The sequence below is a fragment of the Tasmannia lanceolata genome, unplaced genomic scaffold (genome assembly GCF_043159265.1).
Source record: "Tasmannia lanceolata isolate RefF3 unplaced genomic scaffold, GAP_Taslan_0.1 ptg000008l, whole genome shotgun sequence".
Lineage (NCBI taxonomy): Eukaryota > Viridiplantae > Streptophyta > Magnoliopsida > Canellales > Winteraceae > Tasmannia > Tasmannia lanceolata.
Genome location: NW_027518685.1, coordinates 67,268,699 through 67,290,738, shown reverse-complemented (window position 1 = coordinate 67,290,738; position 22,040 = coordinate 67,268,699). Strand labels below are relative to the sequence as shown.

At 47.0% G+C, this 22,040-nt stretch overlaps 1 protein-coding gene across 1 annotated transcript; it reads right to left on the bottom strand.

Moving 5' to 3' along the window:
* Positions 1 to 5,325: 5,325 nt before the first annotated feature.
* Positions 5,326 to 22,025, bottom strand: LOC143885502 (putative LRR receptor-like serine/threonine-protein kinase At1g14390). Its single transcript, XM_077389706.1, has 8 exons — positions 21,237 to 22,025; positions 9,286 to 10,080; positions 8,866 to 8,999; positions 6,929 to 7,172; positions 6,632 to 6,840; positions 6,429 to 6,478; positions 6,115 to 6,226; positions 5,326 to 5,723 (listed from the first exon to the last, which is right to left on the bottom strand). The coding sequence occupies exons 1-8, from the start codon at positions 21,673 to 21,675 to the stop codon at positions 5,490 to 5,492; spliced, it is 2,217 nt and encodes a 738-aa protein (XP_077245821.1). The 5' UTR covers positions 21,676 to 22,025; the 3' UTR covers positions 5,326 to 5,489.
* Positions 22,026 to 22,040: the final 15 nt, after the last annotated feature.

Below are 22,040 nucleotides of genomic sequence, written 5' to 3'. Positions count from 1 at the left end.
CAGCAGCTGAAGCCTCGTCCCCTTTTTGCCATCATTCGATGGCTATGTAAAGGGAAATGATATTTTCGCCCCCTTTTGCTCCATGGGCAGCCCCCATCTTATGTATTTATGACTACTCCTTTACTCAAAAGGGGGTGTCTTGGTGAAGTAGAGATCAACACAAAAAAGCAATGATATATCTCACCCCTTTCTTCTCTAGGACAACCCCTTTACACATGTTTGCTTTGATTTTCTTTCCATAGGGGAGGGGTCTAAGTAAGAAGAGGGGTATATTAATAAATAAAAAATAGCATGCTTGCTTCCTTTTCTTCCTTAGACCGCCCACTCTATGATATATTTTGCCTCCGTTTCTCCCATGGACAGCCCTTGATAGTGTATTTACTATATCATGGGGGGCTACGTAAGAAGGGAAAAATACACTCCATTCTTTTGAAATGATGTTAGCATAACCATGTTTTGCACAACCATCTTGGAAAATGTAATAACCTCTTAACAACACCTTAAACTCTAAGACGAAATGAGTTAGTGTGCGTATCAAAATATGGTGTGCGGATAAACACTAGAACTCGGGGAAATCAAATAGAGTATCAATACCAAAACTTAGGGATATTTTTAGTTTTTTCAAATTTTTAGAAAAATGAAGGAGAAGGTCTAGACAATTGAACGGAGAATATCAATGGGGTTCGGGGATCACTCAGACTTTCAAAAGGTTTCGAAAATGATCTGCAGATGAGCATTTTTTAGGTTCTTCAGGTTCTTTCACGTTCTGGGCTTAGTTTTTTTCGAAAAATTCAGGATCGGTTTCGGAACATTCCGGAATTCGGATCTAGGACCTTATTTGACTTCAGGAATTCAATCGATTTCAGGAATTTATTTGATTTTGAGGAAAAGGGTCCGGTCAAAATGGGGTGTCTACAAAGTATAAGAACAAATATTTGACAACTGTGAACAAAAAGGGGAGAAATAAGTATTCGTAAAGCCTAAAGGACGTCCGGAGAATTAAGATAAAAGCTTACACCTTCTTCGCCAAAGCGACCATGTCCCGGCCCCTTATCCGTCTCCGCCAAGTCTCTTGGCAAGACGCTCGTCATCACCATCTCTATAGCCACCCTCGAGTTACGAAGGGCAGAATCTTCAATACCCACCTTCCATTTAGAATCAAAATAAGGCCCATGTTGGGTCGCCCAATCCTTCGAAAGAGTCACCAGCTTGAAAAGAGCCTGGGTTCCATCGCAACCCTCGACAGGCAGGGTCTCCTGAGTCACAATTGGGTCTTTACCTTTAAGACCCTCCCCCTCTGCCGACTTGCCCTTCTTACTAGGGCTCTTCCCCGGCAAATCCGCTTGCCACTTACCATGAACGGGCCTCTCCGGAGATGCAGTATCCTTGGACCCTGCGTTCGGAGCCGACCCTTTTCCAACCTTAGCCACCTGGCGCTTCAAGGCTCTCTCATGATTTTGCCGAGCAGAAATATTAGCGCCCGAACCTTGCGCCGCCATTTCTGTGATAAAACCAGGAAACAAGTCATGACATAATAAAAGGGAAGCAAACAAAAACACGGAAAAGAAGTCGGAAGAGGGAATCACCACACTGACTCTTGTCAACACTCGTTTCATATTCCTCCCCCCTTCCTCACCTCTGCCCCGAGCCTCATCCTCTGAATCTACCACAACGTTGCTTAGACCAAATCTGACCAATACTCGTTCGGACTTGAAATTCCGAACATCAAACCTCTCCTTTCCTACTTCCACACCCTACCTACAACATCGTTGAAAACCAGCTGACTTAATGTTCCTAAGGAAAACTTCAACCCCATTTTCTCCTCATTAGGCTCTCTCCAATCGAAGGGGAATCGCCACCCAGCTGCTTGAGGCGGCTTCACAAAAAAGAACTCGTTCTTCCACCGTTTGGCCACATCTACCCAGTCTCCTTTCATCTTCATAAGAAAACATTTCTGAATAACATCCAATGATAGTGGGGCCCTTACCATTTTACTTTTTACTATGTACGCCAAAAGACCCCTCCACCCATTTAGAAAAATACGGGATGGCACCAAGCCTAAGAAATCAAAAAAGTCTATCAGAATCAGATGGAGAGGGAAGCGAACACCAGCCTCAATAACCTCTTTGTAGAAGGCCGTCTCTCCCTCCACGCTGCTGCTACACGCCCACTCGTTGGAGGTAGGGAGCCGAACTTCATACTCATCCGGAATATGATATTTCTCCCGCAACTGCCTAAGATCTGAAGGTTGGAGAATACCCGTTGAGCTCATGGCGGCTCCAGGACGATATGCCCCACCGGGAGGCACACGGGGCTTATGAACCTCCACCGACTCCCTAGCAAGACACCTAATTTGGACATCCATCGGTGCCGAACGTGAGTCACTCCTATCCTCAACCAACGCAGCAATCACGGGAACATCACTCGGCACAGACTCTACCGCCCCTGGAGGCTCAATAGGGAGAATCGGATCCACATCTTTCTTTGGACGTGGCGCTATCCTCTTTTGGGATCCTTCGCTCTCTTTGATCATCGTGCCACCTCCCACTTTCTTGGCCCTAATTTTGCGTCTTTTCACCGACAGTTGCTCTGGTACGCTCTCTACTTCCATCTCCGAGGAGACATGGGGAGAAGAGGATGATTCCTCCATTCCCACGGGCTCAATCGACTGGTTCTGTGAATCCGTATTTTCCGACATTACTATTTTTAAAGAAATGAAATGCAAAGATCGGGTTGAGAAACGCACCGGTGAAATTGGAGAGAAAGGCTGTGAAGCTTGCCGGAGAAGACGAACCAATACCGTTGAAAAAAAAAGAAAAATTGGGCCGGAAAGCTTGAAATCTCACAAAACCCCGATCAACGCAAGAGAAAAAAGCAAAATGGAAGACTTCGACAGAAAAAGGGAAATGATCCCCCAGAAAAAAAGGAACTTTATACTGGAAAACCCGCGAGGGTCTCGCCGGAATGAGGAAGGAAAAGAAAGAGAAAGAAAAAACAGGGGGGGGGGGGGGGGCTTTTATAGGCCTTCTAGCAGGAAAACTCAAAAGTCGCGTCCCTCTAACGTTACGTGGCGTTCCATGATAAGTACACGGTTATCAAGGCCATAAATACGTCGTTTCACCATCATTACTTGAAGCGCCAAACCGCCGTCACCCAAGAGTATATATTACGCTTACAATTTAAAGGGTTGTATGGTGGCATTGGCATATGACTATTAAATTAATTTATTAGGGGACATTCCGAATACTTCCTTATTAGGAAAATTAGGGAAATGACAATTCTCTAAGGATGGAAGCTATAGGTGTCTTCGCCATTGAAAATCCATCAATGAGGGGAATGGGACTGTTGGAGAATTGAACCCATTAAACTATCAAATTTCTAAAGAAACACAGCATGCCCTTTGATTGTGTAAGATACCCTACTTCACCGACCCAAAGTGGGGTCGGGTTTTACAATAATTCTCAGTAAGATCCCAAAGTGAAGAGGAGTTTCAGAGTAATTAGGAAACTGATTTATCCCTAACCTTTTAAAGATGTGTTTGCTTAATGTAAGAAAGAACACTTAACTGTAATCAAAGGTTGTTAGGGCTTTGTTTTCTCTAACGCATCCTGGATCTACCACGAACAACCAGTTATTCCATTGTGTTAGCCCAAGGGTTCAAATAATCACCTATGTTTTGATGATTAACAAACCCAAATTGGTTAGTTTTAGGGACTAATGAGTTGCCTTGAAGCGTATGTGCGTAAGACGGTTTACAGTGGATATATCTCATCTTGCACTGCACATCCTTCAAAGCTTGAGGATAAACCATAAACAATGTCACAGATCTAGACCTAAATGGAAGACACTCATCCTTGGAAGATATCCAAGAGACAAGCTCAATTGAAGTCGGTTTCAGGCAAGCTAGCATCAAGAAGAAAATCAAGTGGAAGACATGTTTAAGAGAGTGAACTTTCAACTTAGAATGTATATCCTGTCTCTTAATATTTTCCAAGGTTAAGTCGCACTGAAAATATTACAAAAATGTTTTAAAAATGATTTTAAAACCAAGTCCCCAAACTTCAAAATTCATAAAAATGGTTTTAAAAAAAAAATTGGAAAGTCCTTGATCCTCAGTCGATTGCGAGCCAACAAATTACAAAAAATAAAAGGAACAGTCTATCGGGCGGTCTACCGGACCCCGTCCAGTGGACCAAGATTGGTTGACCGAGACCCCGTGGTCGACCATGCCCGATAAACTAGCTTTTTAAAATAGCCCAACGGCTAGTTGGGCGGTCGACCGAGAGGTCTATCGCCAGAGCCGTTAGAGCCGTAAAACGGCTAGTTTTTTGTTGGTACATTATAAATACACATCCATTTGCATTTATTTCAATTCTAATGACTCACCAGCACTCTTAAGCATTGATTAAACATCTGCAAACCTATTTTGGATTTAAAACCACTGTCTCCATCTCTTGTGTCTTGATTTGGCTAAAACATTTGAGAGATTGGATTATGCTCAACTTGTATTCTATTGTGAGAGATTTCTTCATCATTCTTCATCGTGCAATCAGCCCCTAAAATGAGGCAAAGCAAGATCTTTCTCTTCTTCATTAATTCTCATTGTAAAGGTGGAAGGGCACCAATATTAAACCCCTTGAAGCTTCAAGCTTGTATGGGCTCGCATCCGGCCTACTAGAGAGGATAGCAATAGTAGATTGCCTCGATGAGCAAAACTTGAGAAGAGTGGAGTATGCCATGGTTTGAAGGTTGAATCACTATAAATTATCGGTGTACATTTCTCTTTCCCATATCTTCTTTTCTTCTCTTAGTTATGCTTATCGTGTTTATATTTTCAATCTACTTGGCTAACCACTCAACTAAAGATTAATAAGCAAAAGGGTTAGGATTAAAGATCAACGTTTAAAGAGCTTAAAATTTTAATAGCCAACCAACTCCCACCCCCTGTTTCGTGGTTGTCCTACTTGGGATTCACATTGATTTAAGCATAAGGCTTTGGATAAATCTGAAGGCTACATCAAAACTAAGTTCGTCAAGGAGATGATTCAACGTTCAGATAATGTACATCATTTGCACCTTCAATTTGATCATCATGGCAGAGGTAACGATCTTTTTCCGCTTAAGATTGATTAATTTTCTAACAAATATCATCAGTAGGCTAAATAAAAATGTATAATTTAAGAAAAAGTATAAAATAAAAAATATCATTAAATTATCATGCTATTTTCACAATGAATTATAAAAATGAAAATATCGTGATATTTCTTAAATTCTCGAGATTATTTCAGGATTTTCTCGTTTTATAAGACATCTTATTCCCCCTGCTCATTTAACATATCCTCCCTTCATTATCAATCACTGTCATAAAAAATAGAAAGAACCATAGGAGATTAGGATGGGTAGAAATATACAAACAAGTACCATGATCCGGATTTTTGAAACACCACCAAGTGATAAAAATAAATACAAAATGAAGGATACATTAATCTCTATGAATGTGTACTGAGGTTCTCGCTGTTCGTCCATCCATCTTGAACTTGAGCTGAATACTGCAAGTTCCAGAGAACATCTTCTATTGATGGACGCTCACCAATATCTTCAGATAGACAGTTTTTGGTGATCTCAACTGCAGTTTTTAAGGACTCATAGGCAAAAGTACCTCTAATGGAAGGATCAGTTTCCCCCCTCAGTTTTTTTGGGCCTTCTGCTAGGCCTCTCTCTAGCTGTGAACCACAAAAAAACATATATAAAAACTATAAAAAAATTACTAAAATTTCAGCATACTATTATGAACTAAAAATCTATTCATGATTCAATCTTGATGTCTAATGGCGTGTCACAACTCGCAATCATGGGTTCAAAATTTCCTAATATAAGGAATTCATTTCCTTAACATACTAACAAAACCTTCTTTCTCCAGTTATTAAAGGAGTTTTTTTTTTTTTTTTTGAATAATCCAAACACTTGAATCTTTTCTGAAGAGATTTCCATGTTTTTGAAAAACTAGAAATATGTTTTAGAAATAGCTGATTAATAGCTTAGAAATAGAAAAAAAAGGTTTCAATTTCTCTCTCTAAATGCATTAATAGTAAAATGGAGGAATGGGTTGTTTACCTTAAGTTTCAAGACATCCAATTCTGTCTGAGATGTGATGGGATTTCCTGTAATAATTTCTAGTAGAATAACTCCCAGCTGATAAACATCTTCTTTATCACCATGTCCAGTACTGCAGATAAAGAAAGTAAAAACCAATTCGAACTCAATTCACAGTAACATGCTTGGTGGTCCTCACTATATACACTCCCACATGTAAGAAATATAAACGCTTTTTAGGCTGACGATGATCAAACTACACTTAATTTTGATTTGGGTTTTATATAAGACACACTCCAGCTATAAGCATTATACCAAAAAAGGTGGTTGTTTACTTGTCGAGATCGTCAAGTTCTGCTCCATTGAAAGGGCTTTCAGAACCGACCTACATTATTAAAGATGAAAATTAGCTGAAATTGAGACCTTTTGGTTCAAACCAAAAAAGAGATCAATAAAATTAGGGGTGTATTAAGTAAATGTGGATACTTCATATTAACAAAACATAAAACCTGAACTATTCACTCTAGGTGGAGCTCACCGTAGTGATCTTATTGATAAATGGTCTTGGAAGCTTATAATCACTAATTTTTGCTGTGAGATTTTCGTCCAACAAAATATTCTTTATATTAAAATTATTTCTTAAAACACCAGGCACAATTCTTGTATGCAGGAATTGGATTCCTCTTGCAATTCCCGTAGCAGCAGCTAATCTTTGTGGCCATTTCAGCATCTCTTGCTTTCGCCGTTCTGCCAAATAAATTATAAGAATTGAAATCCTATGATATTTCAGATATTAATGGCTGAAAAGCAATAGGATAATGGTTATTCCCCTTACCAGTAAGATGACTCCTCAGTGTCCCATTTGAAACGTATTCGAAGACAAGAAAGATGGTATCAGTGGCATTAGGGGATTCCTCATAAGTAACAAAGCAGTGTCCAAGAATGCTGACCAAATGGCGATGTCTGAGCTTTGAAATTACTTCCATTTGCTGTTTTAAGATTTTAAGAGCATGCCTTTGCTTTAGTTTCAGACACCTCACCACGACCACTGATCCGTCACTGAGCCAGCCTTTGTACAGCTAAAATTACAAAAGAAGCCAAGACGATGTGAAATTATTCAGATGTCAACATTGAAAGAATGAAAGTGAAGCAGTCTGTGTCTAGTAGAGATGATGTTCTAACCATATTAATTTACAAAATTCTATCAAATTCATGGAGATATGATGATGGATCATCACCCAATGTCAGAAAAGAATAATAACTTCCAGTTTTTCAAATATTCTATATTGGCCCAGTAAGACACACCATAATCAGGAAAGGTTACTGCAACATATGAAAATGGGAATATTATCCCCATTTCTGGGACATTAAATAGAACAGTCCAAATCTTTTGTCCTTATTAGGATGCCCATGTTGGAAACTCTAATGACATAGACATTACAAGAAAACTGTAATTTACTGTCCTCTTGAGATACTTTAGTTCAGGAGCTATAAGTATAACTACGCAAATTTGACTTATGTACGTAGAAAATTCACTTGGTATAACTAGTGATTGAAAGACACCATTTAGAGAGAGATATGGTAGTGCTTAAAATCTCATCATTGGTCAAGAAGTCAACCCAAAGCAAAAGTGGGTTGAATCAGGCAGTCAATGATTTAGCCAGCAAGCTGATTGCATCGGGTGGATCAATGAGTTTTACTGACTCGGTAGATCTGAAATCAAGTTGACTTGTGCAAGTCAATGATTGACCAAGTGAAGGTTCAAACGTAGAAAAAGTAAATCCAATCAACTACTGATTGTGGAGATATAAAACAGAGCATTGATGCATTTTTAAGGATCCAACTTTTCACTACATGAAATTATAAAAGTGTGAAAACTCAAAATGATCTGACAATAACAAATCATACAAGTGAAAATAAATGTTTTTTCGATAGAGTTGAACACTATTACCGACTGAATTAGGCCTATAATGTTTTCAAAGAACCTTTATTACTTTGAGATCTTTACCATGAGTGCGTGTGATTACTTGTTTAAATTTTGAGAAAATAAAATATTCGGAAACCAGCTTAGCTATTTGGAATCTTTCAGACAGATTTACACTGTAGACACCCAAAAACATTTCTTCATTGCTCTTGATCCATTCATAACTTGGGAGTTAGGCTGCTAAGGGAATGGAGAACTGATAAGGAGGATAACTTTATATGAAATTCACTACTTACCACTTAATAGACTGAAACTTGAGGGGATTTTTGTGTCGAACACATGAACAAAATATTTAGTATTCAAAAGAGTTTAAGTGACACAACAGGCACAGTCCAAAAATCAACAGTTAAACGGTTATTGGCAAATTATGGTGGAAACAGAGCAAATAAACAGGACTCATTGAGGTCTACCAGATCTTAAAAATCTGTCATCTATTTTCTACAGTCAGTTTTGTTTCAATGCTCACAGGCACATACGTTGGAAACATTCACTCTTGTGTCATGGTTAGAGCCACAACTTGGGTAGTCTATTCAGCTCTAGATAGAAGAAGGAAAATACAACACTATCCCCTTATCCTTTCTTTAGAGTTTATTAACATTTCGTAAATGATCTACCTATTCTGTTGCCTTCATTAATCAATGCAGTGGTTAGGATGACAAAGTCAACATTATACTGAAACATTTAATTACATGATCATTTGTCCCCGAGCATTTTAAGAACAAATATATAAAATTGTTATTATGAGTAGTAGCCGATATTTTCCATCTGAAATAGATTCACTGTCATACCTGACCCTGAGATCCTTCCCCCATTAAATTCGACGGCTCGAAGTTATTTGTTGCTTCTTCGAGTTCCTCCAGAGTAAAAGCATGATATGGTGGGAGCCCAAGTGCTCCGAGCCTCATTGCCTGAGACATATGCCCTGTCATAGATAAAATTGGCTTCACAAATTTTAATCATTCCTATCAAAGAAACATTGAGAGCTCCATGCAAGAATCCATTTACAAAAGTCTATATACACTACCAAGCAGAAACATTACAAAAGAAATTCAGAAAGATTAGGCCCTTAAACCATAGACGCAAGTCTGGAAAACTTGGGTACATTTCTACTGAAATTTTCAACGATGGTAAAGTGAAAGAAAAATCATTCATGGTCATTCTATAGACAGATAGCAATGAATAATGGTGGAAGAGAAAGAACAGCTTACTAGATTCAGTACCCAGTCTTGGGGATATCCGAACTGACGTTTTTTCTATGACAGATTTCTGAGATCTAGAGTTCCCTTCATTCTTTTTCCCCAAGCTCCTAACTATCACCCATATTAACATCATACATGCTACCAAAGATCCCACAATCCCCCCAACAATTCCAAGTAAGAGGCCTAACTTGGTTTTTGATGTTTCCTTCTGTTTACTTGGCATAACTGCAGCCAAAGCTTCTACATGGCAAAATGAGTTTGAATGTTGATACTTTGAATCCCCAGAAGACAAACAATTCCATGAATACAACACAATTCGGTCTGAAGAATTAGAACAGACGCAGGGAGGCAAACCTCCAATCAAAAGATTATGAGAGAGATCCATAAAATTGAGTCCATTTCTGCAAGATGTATTCATTGGAAGAGCTCCACTCAATTTATTACCAGCCAAATCCAAGTACTGAATTGAAGGTAAAGAGAACAAAAGAGATGGGATTGGCCCCACAAGTTGATTGAAAGAGATATCTAATCTTTGGAGCTGATCAAAGGACTGAAGTTCAGAATTAATACTTGAGTGGAAAGAATTGTTTCTCAATACTAGACTGACAAGCTTATTCCCCAATGAGGGAAACTCCGGTCCGAGGATATTGCAACCCAAGTCCAATTCTTCAAGAACTGTTAAGCTACTAAGATCAGGAACACTTCCGTTGAACAAATTATCATGAAAAATAAGACTCTGAATGCTGGTCAATGAATAAATTTGCAATGGGATTTTCCCATAAATAAAATTTGAACTTGTTAGGCCTAAAATCGGTAACAGGTTATGGTAGGGCTGGGTGGTCCGAACTAACGAGCCACGACTGAGGGGCTGGTTGAGTCCTGCGCTGCACAAGAGTACAGACAAGAAAGAAAAGGGTCAGAGGACCAACCCGGAGTGATACTCCGGACGGGCGCTTCGACACTCAAGTCAGTATGAGCAGGAGTGTAGAGCAATGTCAGAGCAAAAAGCTTAGAGTTTTGGTTCTCAGATTTTCAGGACCCTCACCTTAGCACAAGTGAAGGCTATTTATAGTGATTCTGAGCCACCTGTGTAGGACAGGTGGTAGTTCTGAGCCAGGTGGTGGCCTCTGTATGGACCAGGTTTCATACCTAAGGAGGGCAGGTGGAGGTCCCTGATTGGTCCAGGTGCCACACCTAGTGGAGACAGGTGTTGGCCTTCCAACGGTCCTTGTGAGGGCCACGTGCCAGCAGCTAATTGGATGCTGAGTTCGGATTCCCTCAGTGCTGAGTCCGGATTCCCTCAGTGCTGAGTCCGGACCCTATCAGTTGCCCCCTGGTTCTTCAAGCCATGAAAGTGGCTAGAAGAAGCAAAGAGAAGGTAAAGACAGCGTCGGGCCGGCCTTAAGACCTCCAGGCAGCTTAGACCGGGCTCCGACTCAGCTAGGAGAAATAGTGGCCGGACAGGAGACTCCGGGCGCCCTGGCCTGGCCTTGGCGTTTGGCCTGAAGGAGTACGGCCGGGCAGAAGGCATTCGGCTATCCAGTACGGCTAAATTTTTGACCAGAGGTCTGGGCGGCCAGGGGTCCTGAACGTCCTTGGTTCAGGAAGTCATGTGGTCCTGTTCGGCTAAGGCTGTGAACGGACAGCCGGGCAAGTCTTTGCTGGTAAAGCTTTTTGTCGCCTAGCGCTTTTGTCGTCTAGCGAACGCGCCATATCCTGTCCGGACAGCCGGACAGGTCTTTGGTCTTTTGAATTATCCTGCCCGGACAGCCGGACAGGTCTTTTGTCGCCTGAAATATCCTGTCCGGACAGCCGGACAGGTCTTTTGTCGCCTAGCGCTTTTGTCGTCTAGCGAACGCGCCATATCCTGTCCGGACAGCCGGACAGGTCTTTTGTCTTTTGAATTATCCTGTCCGGACAGCCGGACAGGGCTTTTGTCGCCTGAATTATCCTGTCCGGACAGCCGGACAGGTCTTTTGTCTTCTAGCGCTTTTGTCGTCTAGCGAACGCGCCATATCCTGTCCGGACAGCCGGACAGGTCTTTGGTCTTTTGAATTATCCTGCCCGGACAGCCGGACAGGTCTTTTGTCGCCTGAAATATCCTGTCCGGACAGCCGGACAGGTCTTTTGTCGCCTAGCGCTTTTGTCGTCTAGCGAACGCGCCATATCCTGTCCGGACAGCCGGACAGGTCTTTTGTCTTTTGAATTATCCTGTCCGGACAGCCGGACAGGGCTTTTGTCGCCTGAATTATCCTGTCCGGACAGCCGGACAGGTCTTTTGTCTTCTAGCGCTTTTGTCGTCTAGCGAACGCGCCATATCCTGTCCGGACAGCCGGACAGGTCTTTTGTCTTCTAAATGCGCCATATCCTGTCCGGACAGCCGGACAGGTCTTTTGTCCTCTAGCGCTTTGGGACCTGTGCCTTGTATTTAATGCAGGCGGAGCATTTAATGCGGACGGCGCATTTAATGCGAGCGGCGCATTTAATGCGGAAGGCGACGTGGCGCACTCCGGCTGGCGGAAAGGGGCGGGATTTTTCCCGCTCTTCCCAGCTTCTCTATAAATACTGAAGTTTACTCTTCATTTCTTACTTTTCATCTTTTACTCTCCTCCTCTTCTGTTCGGCTACTCAAGTTTTCTGCCCGCTTCGGATCAGTGAGCCCGGAGGTCCTCGTCCAACACTTCAGTTCGGTAATCTTTTTTAGCTTTTAGCTTTTCTTTTCTTCCTTTTTTATGTCTAGCACTAGTTCGGAGACGGACTCCAGTTCAAAGGAGTCCGGTTCGACCAGTACCGCATCGGGGTCCGGGGCGTCGGAGAGGGCGGTTCCGGCCTCACCTATAGTGGAGGCCGGTGTTGAGGGCGAAGAGCTAGTGATCATAATAGACGAGGAGAGCGGTGAGGAAATGAGTGTGGACTTAGACACAATCCCGGCCTGTGGGGACGGACCGGACCGGGTAGAAACCAGCGACGATGATGAGGACGTCGAAGCGGCAGTCCCTCAATCGTCGCGCATGCCAGTCGAGGTGATAGCGGAGGCACAGATGGAAGCCAACCCGCAGTATAACATCGGGGCCCTATACGAGGTGAACCATCTGTGGCCGAACAGGCTTCAGATCGTCAGGGACAAATACTGTATTCCTAGCCGGTACATTCTGAGGGCGGCTGTCGAAGGGGATCGGGCCAGCAACGATAGCGCAGACCTCTGCGTATATGAAGAGGCCTTACGGGCCGGGCTTAGGCTCCCCTTCCACCCCTTTTTTGCGGACGCACTGAATTATTACGGGCTGGCAGTTACACAGGTCGTCCCAAACTCTTGGAGAACGCTGATCGGCTTCTTGTACCTTCTTGAAGTCCGGCTCCGTAGGAACCCCACCGTGCCCGTCTTTAGGATGTGTGCGCACCTGAAGAGGCATAAGGACGGCGGCTGGATCTACATTAGCCAGAGGCCTGAAATGAAAATGATCACTGGGATACCTTCTTCCATTCACACATGGAAGAACAGGTTCTTCTATGTAAAGGACACCGTGCCGGGCTCGCACTGGCCGTTCTCATTACAATGGAGAACGCCGGACACTCGCCGCCTTAGTAAGAAACCAGCCCTCGAGGACTATGACCATATGACCTTCGCTCTGATCAAAGAAGAGCTCAAGCGAGGTCCAATACACTGCTCAGAGTTCGAAGAAGAGGCCGAGCTGGTCGCACTCGGGGTCAGTCGTGCGACGCCGGCACGTACGTAGATCCTTTAGGATAACATTTTGTTTTTCTGAAGTGTTCTTCAATTTTCATATTTCTGACTGCGCTCCGTTCTCTTTTGCAGAAATGGTGAAGCAGATGTCCCTTTTGGACAGAATCAAGCAGTCCTCGGGCGCGTCCCCAGCGCAGGAGCAGCCCCAAACAAAGGGCAAGAAGAGGAAGGTGCCGGAGTCGACTCCGCCGATGGTCGCGCTGGCTAAGCCTCTGAAAAGCAGCCGGGCGACGCATAAGCTTGCCCTATCGAGCCGGACAGAAACCACGGGTCAGAGCTCCAAGTCCGGAGCGGCGACAGGGCCAAAACACGGCGGGGCAGTACTTGGTATCCCGGCCACCGCATCGGTTGGAGGCGACAACGTCTTCCGCCCGAACTGGGCCGTGCAGAAAACGGACACCGGCCTGGGGGATACCCGGGTGGCCACAGAGTTGATGTACAAGGGAGTCCTCCCACGCGACCGGTTAGAAGTCGAAAAGGAGGTGCCGGAGACCTGCGAAGCGGCAATCAGCTCCGCCCTCTATCAACTCCAGGTCTACTCAAGGGATATGGCCAAGAAGCGATATCTCTTCTCTGAGACGATCACAAGGATCGAGTCCGAAAAGGCCCAGCTCCAGAAGGAGAACGGCGAGCTCACTGAAGCCGTCCAGATCAAAGAAGCTGAACTCAACAGCTTACAGGACGAACTGCAGAGGGTCAAAAACCAGGCCGTGCAGGATCTCCTAAGTTCGGCAGAGAGGGCCGGAAGGAAGGAGAAGGCGGCCGTGGAGAAGGCCGTGAAGGAAACTGAGGAGAGGAAGGAGGCCCAGCACTTCGACTTAGGCCTCCAGGCTTACAGGGCGGGTTTCCTTCTCTGCTCCGAGCAGGTGAAGAAGCTTCACCCTGACATCTCCTTGGACGGGCTAACCGTCCCGTATGCACCTCCGGAGGAGGAAGAAGATGAGGAGGAAGACGAACCGGACTCCTCCCGGCCTATTGAGTTAGATGCGGAGGTGACTGTGGCCGCCGTCTCCTCTGCGGAGGGCGGCGAGCTTGCAACCCTCACTCCCACAGAGGTCGTCACCGAGGTGGTGGCAGACGAGGAGGCCTGAGCAGCAGCCTTCTTTCTTTTTGGTGATACGTTTTTTTTTTTTTTTTTTTGCACAGTTTGTAATGCCCATTCTTTGTAAGCCAGCTCGGCGAAGGGAGCAATTTTGTAATACGAATACTGAATACAAATACATTTTTGTTCAACTGTCTGTACAGCATTCTTATTTTTTGTACGCATTACTCAAATACTTAGGAAATATTTGAAGGTGGTTTCCACTGCGGACGTCCTGGCTGGAACTGATCTCCAAGCCACTAGGATGAGCCGGAGTGCACCACTGCTGCTCGTCCTAAGTCTGCGAGAACCGAGCTGGAAGCTTGGTACTCAAACACTTAGGAAATATTTGAAGGTGCTTTCCACTGCGGGCGTCCTGGCTGGAACTGATCTCCAAGCCACTAGGATGAGCCGGAGTGCACCACTGCTGCTCGTCCTAAGTCTGCGAGAACCGAGCTGGAAGCTTGGTACTCAAACACTTAGGAAATATTTGAAGGTGGTTTCCACTGCGGGCGTCCTGGCTGGAACTGATCTCCAAGCCACTAGGATGAGCCGGAGTGCACCACTGCTGCTCGTCCTAAGTCTGCGAGAACCGAGCTGGAAGCTTGGTACTCAAACACTTAGGAAATATTTGAAGGTGGTTTCCACTGCGGGCGTCCTGGCTGGAACTGATCTCCAAGCCACTAGGATGAGCCGGAGTGCACCACTACTGCTATATGCTGATGTTTACATGAGTTACTCAAAGAGGGACAGTTGTTCGGGAAACTTATTTTATTCATTCCAGAACTTGGATGATTACAGCAGTTCTTTACAAGCCTATAAAGGCAAACAAAATTACTGATAGTAGATCCGAAGATTTCTAGAATTCCAGGCGTGTGGTAGCATCTGTTCGTCGAGGGACTCTAACCGATAGCTTCCTGGACGGATGACTTCTTTGATTCGGTACGGTCCTTCCCAGGTCGGAGAGAGCTTGCCCACGCTTCTTGGCTGGGAAACGGAGGCTTTCCTCAGGACTAGGTGGCCAGCACGGAATTCTCTTGGTCGGATCTTGACGTCATGATATCTGGATACTTTCTGCTTATACGCCGCCGCCCTGATCTGAGATTCCTCACGGACTTCTTCAAGCAAGTCAAGGTTGGCACGGAGTCCGTCCCCGTTGAGCTGCTCACTGAAATGGACGATCCTTGGGGAGGGGACGCCGATGTCAACCGGGATCACTGCTTTTGTTCCGAAGGAGAGATTGAAGGGTGACTCGCCTGTGGCCGTACGCGGAGTAGTCCGATACGCCCAGAGCACATGATACAGTTCGTCTGCCCAACGCCCGGCCTTGCCATCCAGTCTCTTCTTTATCCCCTGCAAGAGGGTCCTGTTCGTCACCTCTGTTTGCCCATTAGTCTGAGGATGTGCCACAGATGTGAATCTCTGCTCTATGTGCAGGTCAGAACAAAACTTTCGGAAGTTCCTCGAGTCGAACTGCTTGCCGTTGTCCGTTATGAGGACCCGGGGGATTCCGAACCTGCACACCACTGATTTCCAGAAGAAGTTCTGTACATTCTGCTCTGTGATCTTGGCCAGAGGCTCTGCTTCTACCCATTTGGTGAAATAATCAATGGTGACAACGACGAACTCACGGCCTCCCGAGGCCGGCGGAAAGGGGCCCAGAATATCCATTCCCCATACTGCGAAGGGAAGAGGACTGATGATCGGGGCCATCGGAACGGGTGGCTGGTGGACGGTCGGAGAGAACTTCTGGCACTTCTCACACTTTTTCACAAGGCTCAGCGCGTCCTTCCTCAATGTAGGCCAGTACAGACCTCTCAGGAGGATTTTAATGGCCAGGGCCTTGCCCCCGAGGTGCTCTCCGCAGATTCCTTCATGGGTTTCCTGCAGGGCTAACAAGGCATCACTGGGGCGAAGACACTTCAGATACGGGAGGGTATACGACCTCTTGTATAGAGTCCCGCCATCCAGTGAAAACCTCGCTGCCCGCTGCGTGACCTTACGGGCCTCCTTTCTCTCTCCCGGGAGCTCTCCGCTGCGCAGATACCTGATTATCTCATCCATCCAGCACGGCTCGTCGTCAATCTGCATCACCACGACGGACTGGGCATCGATACTGGACCTCTTCAGAAACTCCATGCGAATTTCTCTGAGGGCGGTGTAACCCGATGCCGCAAGCTTTGATAACACATCTGCCTTTACATTCTCTGCTCGGGGGATTCTGACGACCTCAAAGCTCTTGAAATGAACGGCCAGACTGCGAACCCTTCCCAGGTACTTGATCATTCGCTCTTCACGGGCTTCATATACTCCCTGGATCTGACAGACGACCAGCTGTGAATCGCAGTACGCCCTTAACCTCTGAGCACGGGTCTGTACAGCGAGATTCATCCCGGCTATGAGCGCTTCATATTCTGCTTCATTGTTGGACGCACGGAAACCAAACCGCAGGGCATAGTTCAGGACGAAGTCCTCTGGTCCAGTGAGAACTAGTCCTGCACCACACCCTGTCTTGTTCGATGACCCGTCCACATAAACTTCCCAGAGCGGCTCTTCATCAAAAACTGGGTGCGCGATGACGGACTCAGTCCCGGGGGGCGGTGATGCTCTGGAAACGACTCGAGGCTCCGGTATAGGAAGCTCTGCTTCTGGAGATGGAACTGCTACCAGCCCGGGGTCTGGGTCCGGAACTGTGCACTCGGCTATGAAGTCAGCGAGAATCTGAGCTTTGATCGCCGGCCTGGGTAGATACTTGAGATCAAACTCACTGAGCTCCACGGCCCACTTGACAAGTCGGCCCGAAGTATCTGGTCGGTGAAGGATCTGTCTGAGAGGCTGCCCTGTCAAGACCTTGATTGTGTGCGCCTGGAAGTACGGCCTTAGCTTCCGGGCCGCCATAATAAGGGCGCACACGAGCTTTTCTACTCGCTGATATCTGGTCTCTGCATCATGGAGGACCTTGCTGACATAGTAGATCGGCTTTTGCTGGTTAGACTCTTCTTTGATCAGTACTGCTGCGACTGCCAAGGGTCCTGCTGAGAGGTACAGAATCAGCTCTTCTCCTGGCTCCGGCGTGGACAACAAGGGGGGGGAGGATAAGTACTGCTTCAGCTCCTCGAACGCTGCTTGACATTCCGGAGTCCAGGGCGCGGTTTTTATACCTTTGATCGCATTGAAGAACGGGAGGCATCTCTCGGCGGATTTTGAAATAAACCGCCCCAGAGCTGCCACCAGCCCGGTCAGCCGCTGTACTTCTCTGATAGTGTTGGGAGGAGTCAACTCCATTACTGCCTTGATCTTCTCCGGATTTGCCTCTATTCCTCTCTGGCTTACCATGAAGCCCAGGAATTTGCCTGCTCCGACGCCAAACGTACATTTGGTCGGATTAAGCTTCATGTTGTGTTCCCTCAAGACTTGGAAGGCCTCTTCGAGGTCGGAGACGTGGTTGGAAGCACTTCTGCTCTTCACTAGCATATCATCAACGTAGACCTCCATGTTCCGACCGATCTGATTTCTGAACAACTTGTTGACGAGACGCTGGTAAGTGGCTCCTGCATTCTTCAGTCCGAAAGGCATCACCCGATAGCAATAAGTCCCTGGTCGGTAACGAATGATGTCTTCGGGATGTCTGACTCGTACATTCTGATTTGATTGTATCCTGAGAAAGCATCCATGAAACTGAGCAGCTCGTGACCTGCTGTAGCGTCAATGAGCTGGTCTATTTTCGGGAGTGGGTAGCTGTCCTTTGGGCAGGCCTTGTTCAGGTCTGTGAAGTCTATACAGGTCCTCCACTTCCCGTTGGACTTTTTCACCATCACCACATTCGCGAGCCAGTCCGGATACTGGATCTCACGGATGAAATCGGCCTTCAAAAGCCTCTCCACCTCTTCTCTGATGGCTCTCCGCCTTTCTGGCGCAAAGTGTCTCCGCTTCTGCTTCACGGGCTTGCATGTCTGATCGACACCGAGCTCATGGGTGCTAATCGACGGGTCAATGCCGGGCATGTCTGAAGGAGTCCAGGCAAAGACATCTGCATTGGCTCGGAGGAACTGAGCGAGATCCTGCTGCGCGGCCTCTGGCAGGGCAGAGCCGATCTGGACAACCCTCTGTTCGTCATCGATGTTCAATTGAATAGAGATGAGGTCCTCTGCGGGCTCGTTGACTGTGACCTGCGCTTCGTCTCTGAGATCGTACAGCTCGATTGGAAGAGACTCAGACGCATTCTTCCCTCTCAGCGCTGCCGCATAGCATTGTCTTGATTGGGGTTGATCCCCTCTGACTTCACCTACGCCTCCTGGCGTAATGAACTTCATCTTCTGATGATAAGCGGAGGGAATAGCTCGGAGGAGGTTCTGGCCAGGGCGTCCTAGAATGGCATTATAGGCCGACTTGGCCTTAACCACCAGGAAGGTCACCATAGCAAAGGACTGGCGGGGCGGCTCCCCGATAAGAACTGGAAGCTCAATCTGCCCTTCGACCTTGACAACTTCTCCCGAGAACCCGAACAGATCTGAGTTGGCCGGCTTCAGACGGTCAGCTCCGATCATCATCTGTTCGAAGGCGTGATAGTAGAGGATGTCGGCGGAGCTCCCGTTGTCGACCAGGATCTTCTTCATTTCCCAGTTCGCCACTAGCATTGTGACGACCAGGGCATCATCGTGCGGGAGGATCACACCGTCAAGATCTGCCTCCGAAAAGGATATCTCATTTTCTGGCTCGGCCCTCTTGCTGCAGGCATGGACGGCGTTGACCTGCCGGGCATAGGTCCTGCGGGCCGATGAAGAGGTCCCTCCCGCGGTCGGCCCTCCTGAAATGGTACCAATAACACCATGAGGTTGAAGTTGAGGTTGAGGTACCTGAGGAGGGAGAACGGCCGGGGCAGGAGCCTGGATGCGGTCGCCCAGGGGTTGGGCGTCTCGAGGACTTCTGTCTCTGGGCCTCGGGTTGTCCTGGCGCTCCCTTCTGTTGTCATTATTTTTTAAGTACCTCCCAAGGTACCCTCTGCTTATCAGCTGCTCGATCTCCTCCTTGAGATGAATGCAGGCGTTGGTGTCGTGGCCGTGGCTCTTATGGAACCGGCAATACCTGGACATATCTTGCGTGCCCGCCTCCGGTGTCTGCTTCTTCGGCCATCGGATGAAGTCTTCTTTCCGAATGGCTGCCAAAATTTGAGCCCTGGAAGCGGTGAGCGGCGTGTAGCGCTCCCTCGTCGGGGGGCTCCTCTCCTTCCGAGGCCGGGGGGAGCTCCTTTCCTTCCGGGACGGACTGCTCTCCTTCCTCTGGGGCCTGTCATCCCTACGCTGCTTGGCGGGGTTCTTTTCCTCTGGTCTTCTCTTGCTGAAGGAATCCAGGGCAGCGAGAGTTTCCTCGACGGAAATGTACTCTTCCGCCCCGGTCATCAGATCTGCCAAGGACTGTGGATTGCGCCGGGCGACTGCTCTTCGGAAGTCGGTGGACCGGGCTCCGGCCAGAAGAGCATTCGTTGCCGCGGAGGGATCCAGGTTGGGTACCTGAAGGGCCTCCCTATTGAACCGGCCAACGAACGCTTTTAAGGCCTCACCGTCTTCCTGCCTCAGGGCCATCAGTGAAGCCGTCGTCTTTCGAGGCCTTCTGCTGCTCATGAAATGCCGGGCCAGGTCGTCCCCGAAGTCGTCGAAATTGTCAACAGACTTGGGCTTCAGCCGTGAGTACCAGTCTCTCGCGGCTCCAGTTAATGTGGTGGGGAGTGCCCTGCAAAGGAACCCGTCCGACGCCCCGTGGAGAAGCATCGTCGTCCTGAAGGTCTGCAGATGATCCACGGGATCGGTGGTCCCATCGTACTGCGGGATCTGCGGCATCTTGAAGCCCAAGGGAACTGCCGCACCGAGTACCCTGTCTGTGAAAGGGGGATTGCTACTGAAGATCCTTGAGGCAGGGCGGCCATGATCTCTAGCCAGCTCTTCGATTCTATTATCGATCTTCTGGATTCTCAGTAGCATCGGATCATCCCTCTGTTCGGCTAGACGGGCAGGTCTACTCCTTACGGCTGATGGGCTCCTTGCGGATCCGGACTGGCTGAGGGGACTCCTTCGCCGGTGCCGCGATCCCTCTCCGTGCATAGGGTCTCTCTTGCTGCCCCGTTTCTGCACGGAGGGAGATCGTGACCGGTGATGCTGACGAGGCTCAGGGCGCACGTTCCTGTCCCGCGAGTGGTGGTCTCTTCTGGTGGAGTGACGAGTTTGGTCCCGGGGTGGAGACGCGCGTTCTCTGCGGGAGCCTTCTCCCCTCTGAACGTGTCGAGAAACCTCGACGGGGTGTTGCTGGAGTGCGGGAGCCGCATTCCTGAACTGCGCAACTACAGCAGTCATTTCCTGAAAAAGGGCCCTCATCTCCCTCGGGGTCGGGGTGGGGTCTGAACGGTCCGAGTGGGGCGAAGTCCGCTCCACGGCCGCCCCGACCTCCACCTGTGAGGCCAGCCGCTCACTTCGTCCTTCGCGGGGGGCCGTAGCCCGGGTAGCCCGAGAAGTCGGAGGTGCTCGCTTGCCGGTCTGTCCTACCATTTTTATCTGGGTGAGATTTCGAACAGCTTTTTGTTGCGTGGTCCCACGGATGGCGCCAAATCTGTTAGGCCTAAAATCGGTAACAGGTTATGGTAGGGCTGGGTGGTCCGAACTAACGAGCCACGACTGAGGGGCTGGTTGAGTCCTGCGCTGCACAAGAGTACAGACAAGAAAGAAAAGGGTCAGAGGACCAACCCGGAGTGATACTCCGGACGGGCGCTTCGACACTCAAGTCAGTATGAGCAGGAGTGCAGAGCAATGTCAGAGCAAAAAGCTTAGAGTTTTGGTTCTCAGATTTTCAGGACCCTCACCTTAGCACAAGTGAAGGCTATTTATAGTGATTCTGAGCCACCTGTCTAGGACAGGTGGTAGTTCTGAGCCAGGTGGTGGCCTCTGTATGGACCAGGTTTCATACCTAAGGAGGGCAGGTGGAGGTCCCTGATTGGTCCAGGTGCCACACCTAGTGGAGACAGGTGTTGGCCTTCCAACGGTCCTTGTGAGGGCCACGTGCCAGCAGCTAATTGGATGCTGAGTTCGGATTCCCTCAGTGCTGAGTCCGGATTCCCTCAGTGCTGAGTCCGGACCCTATCAGAACTTATATTCAGTACTTGAAGAGACGAAAATCGATTGATTTTTGCAGGTAAAGGCCCCCACAAACCCAACGACACAAGTGACAGTACCTTCAAGCTTGACAACTTAGAAAGAGTGGTGAAAAGGGAGTCGATCGAAAAATTCGAAGATAGAGTTTGAGAAGAGATGGAAAAGACTTTACTGGGATAAGGGGATCCTTTGTTTCCAATGACAGTTAATTCAATTACATGGTTTCCCGAGCAGACGATTTTAAGAGACTGAGAAGGAGGAATGTAACAGAAATTAGTCCACCTGTTCCAGCCATTGAGAACAGATGGGTACTCCAAAATGCGTTGAAATCGGAACACGGCCATGGTTTCAGAGGGAAGCAATTGAGCAAAAGAGAATGGAAGAACAAAGAAAATGAGAATAGTAAGGAAGGTAAAACTATGTGTGTTTTCCATGGTTGGGAAGAACAGATTGGTAAATGTAGAAAGAACACAGATTAAAATATTTACATTCTAATGCGGCGATTTAGTCTCCTAATTTATACATAACTTTTACTATCTGTAAATAATCCTACTGCAAATAGAACTAAGAATTAAACCAAAAGGAAAATAAGAAATCTAAAGAAACAACAAAAAATGTCCTACATCACATAAATGAAAATTCAGCAATATAAGAAAGAAGCAAGTAAACAAGGACTCCAATTTTTCTATTACTAGAAACTAAAAGACTTGAAACTAGTCACAGAATTGAGTCTAAATCTCAGTCCTGTCCATTTATGGAAATTAATTGTGAAGGGACTGAACCCCAAGAAAACAAACAA